The sequence below is a fragment of the Mandrillus leucophaeus genome, unplaced genomic scaffold (assembly GCF_000951045.1).
Source record: "Mandrillus leucophaeus isolate KB7577 unplaced genomic scaffold, Mleu.le_1.0 Scaffold40, whole genome shotgun sequence".
Classification (NCBI taxonomy): domain Eukaryota; kingdom Metazoa; phylum Chordata; class Mammalia; order Primates; family Cercopithecidae; genus Mandrillus; species Mandrillus leucophaeus.
This window is the reverse complement of record NW_012104254.1, coordinates 7690844-7694064: the sequence shown is the minus strand read 5'-3', so window position 1 is coordinate 7694064 and position 3221 is coordinate 7690844. Positions and strand designations below refer to the sequence as shown.

At 49.9% G+C, this 3221-nt stretch overlaps 1 protein-coding gene across 1 annotated transcript in view; it reads left to right on the top strand.

Moving 5' to 3' along the window:
* The first annotated feature begins 2584 nt into the window (after positions 1–2584).
* The window catches only part of LOC105548074 (cytochrome b ascorbate-dependent protein 3), a 37759-nt gene continuing 37122 nt past the window's right edge, over positions 2585–3221 (top strand). Inside the window, exon 1 of the mRNA XM_011991931.1 lies at positions 2585–3076. Within this exon, the coding sequence (XP_011847321.1) occupies positions 2884–3076 (193 nt within the window). The 5' untranslated portion in view covers positions 2585–2883. The remainder of the gene's footprint in view (positions 3077–3221) is intronic.

The following is a 3221-nucleotide window of genomic DNA, read 5'->3' as shown; positions in this document are numbered from 1 at the left end:
TGTGTGTTTTCTGCCAGGACCCTGATTAACACACTCAGTCTTATTAGCCTCCCAACACATGTTTATTGAGTAACCACTACGTCAAGGAGGAATAAAATGACTAATTGGAGAATCAATGCCTTCAATAGGGCAGTCTGAGAGTGGAGACAGCCAGAGAGGCAGATCGTTATATTATATCCTGACAGGTGACACAAGGAAGCACTGGATGGGGAGGTCAGTGGGATATAAAAGTCTGGGCAGGGGCAGACTCAGGGAAGGTTTCTCAGTGGAAATGGGGTCAGGGAAATTTAGAGGCAGGGGCGTGGGTAGCAAGTGGTCAGAAGCTGCCAGAGCAGTTTACAGCCAAGGACATCAGAGCCAGTCAGGTTATGGTAAGAGACTAGAGGGGAGGGCTAAGCTGGACCAGATCAAAGCCTTGTGCTGGGGAAAGGTGTCCTTCTGTTCCATTTGCTTACTCTCCCCACCAAGGGAAAAATAATGACACAGGTGAGGTCTACAGCCTCTTACTCTGAGCCCTTAATCCTGCCCTACTACCATGGCCTGCCACTCCTATTTCTTTAGTCTGCTTTGAAAATCACCTCCATATACTTCCTGCACATTCTAAGGTCTTTCAAGACAGCAACAAGACAATACAGCAAACTAGTCCTTGGAGATGAGCTACAGAAGAGGGCTAGAAGTGAACGTTCCCAAATGCATTCTGGAAGCCCTGGCGGTCAGAACCCTTTTTCTTTGATAGCATTAGATAATGCTGACACTATTTTTGTCCAGTGGAGAAGGGTGAGGATAATGTTGGAAAGAGGGCAGGGAGCGAGCTTCACTTCATCAACAGGGTCTGTGGTTCAAATCGGTTTGGGTGGCCTGGCACTTTGAAAATCCATTTATCACACTAATGGCAAGTCCAGGTCCAGGAGGTTCCTGTCTTCCCTCTCTCAACAGCAAACTGCAAGTAGTTTCATTGCAGGATAAGGCCAAGCCCACTGCTGCCCATGCTGTTTTTGTTTTGTTTCGAGACAAAGTCTAGCTGTCACCAGGCTGCAGTGCAGTGGTGCGATCATAGCTCTCCTGAGCTCAAGTGATTCTCTTGCCCCCACCTCCCAAAGCCCTGGGATTACAGCCGTGAGACACTTCATGGGGACCCCGGTTTACTGGTTTTTGTTTGTTTTTTGAGACAGAGTCTCACTTTGTCACTCAAGCTGAAGGCAGTGGTGCAATCTCAGCTCACTGCAGCCTCGACCTTCTGGGCTCAAATGATCCTCCTTCCTCAGTCCCCAAGTAGCTGGGGCTACAGGTGCACACATTTGTATTTTTAGTAGAGACAGGGTTTCACCTTGTTGCCCAGGCTGGTCTCAAACTCCTGGATTCAAGTGATCTGCCCGCCTCAGCCTCCCAAAGTGCTAAGATTACAGGTGTGAGCCACTGCGCTCGGCCTTTACTGTTAACTTAAAACAAAAAATTATAAATTTGAAAAAGGAGGAGACTTTCTTTTAAAAGGTTATAGCCTGCAAGGTGGCCATTCCATAGGCTGATAAACACAGCCTCTGGCCTAAGACCAGAGACAGGCACTTGGAAGGCAGAGGGGCTGGGGTAGAAGCTTTATGCTGAACAGTTTGGCCAAACATACATACTTAACAGGTTACAGGAGGAACTATGAATATTGATGGAGGTGGTCCTTACACATGCATATTGAACAAACATGCATGTAACATGTTCTCTTTGGAGTGGAGACTTAACATTTAAATGTATTACTTCAAATACATTTAAATGTATTACTTCAAACCTATACTTCAAAAGGTCTTTTTAGGCCGTGAATGCATACAAGTGCAAATCCTGTAAACTGGCCAGAACTAGTCCATGGTCGGTGGTCTTCTTATCAGGAAAAAGTTCCTGAAATCAGTTTCTTGTCCAATGAAAGCTGTAGTTCTGGCTTATGGAACAGGGGTTCAGTTGGTCAGCATCTGTGAGCTGATTAAGTTGTAATAGTTTTAACATCGCTTATCTCAAACCAGTGCTTGTTTAGCCTCTAGAGAAAAAGAAAACCTTTGTGGCAGTTAGACCATAGTTTATTCCTTAAGTGTAGGAGTGTGTGACTTAGGTCCTTTTTATAATTTGATGTCCTATTGCTACAAAGAGTCTGTTCTGTCCGCCTTATGATTTCTCTTTTAAACATTAATGCTAGTCAGTTGTTGAGTCTAAATTCCAAAAGGGAGCGGGTAGACTTCCTGATTTCCCTTCTGGCTGTAGCTAGAAACTCAGCTTTAAGGTTTTCTGGGGTCTGCTTGGCCAACGGGGTCCATTCAGTCAGCGAAGGGCTTAGGATTTTACTTTTAGTTTACACCACCCTACGGGTTCCTCCTTAACACCCTTTGATGTCAGAGACAGGAATTCTCCAGCACTGCGGCTAAGGAGGCTTCTTTAGAGTTAAAAGCACACACATAACCTTACCCAATGGATCCCTCTCTTCTCTTAATCAAGAGGGCGCACCACTGCCCTACTCAGCCTCCCCACAAATAAGGACGAGATACGGGAAGGGTTAAAAGCAAGTGGTGGGTATAAAATCCTCGGAATTCTCTCTTTGAGCAACTAACTAGGGCTGTTACTGAAGCCCTCTGCGAGCTTGGATGCTGGGCGAGAGTGAGGCCACCAGGCAGTGAGCGCCCTCGGCGGCCGCGTGATCCCGGGGGTGGGGCCCGTTTCTGAGTTGGGGCTAGCTCCCCACCCCCAAGGGCCCCACATTCCGGGCCAGCAGCCCAGAAAGTCCCTCCCCGCAGGCGGAGACAGCCCCAAGAAGTCGACGCCCCGGTCCCGCCGCCCGGCCACTACCCAAAGGCTGCCGCCGCCTCTCCAAGTTACTGTGGACCCCGCGGTGCGGAGTATGGGGCGCTGATGGCCATGGAGGGCTACTGGCGCTTCCTGGCGCTGCTGGGGTCGGCACTGCTCGTCGGCTTCCTGTCGGTGATCTTCACCCTCGTCTGGGTCCTCCACTACCGAGAGGGGCTTGGCTGGGACGGGAGCGCACTCGAGTTTAACTGGCACCCGGTGCTCGTGGTCACCGGCTTCGTCTTCATCCAGGGCATCGGTACTGGCACCTCCTGGGGGGTGCGGGGAGGAAAGCGGGGAAAGCGACTGGGGGCAGAGGGTCCTCCGTGAAGCGCCTCCCAGCTGAGGAAATATTGGAGTATCGCGGGGCCCAGAGAAGTGCGGTGAGGAGCGCGCGGGAAGCC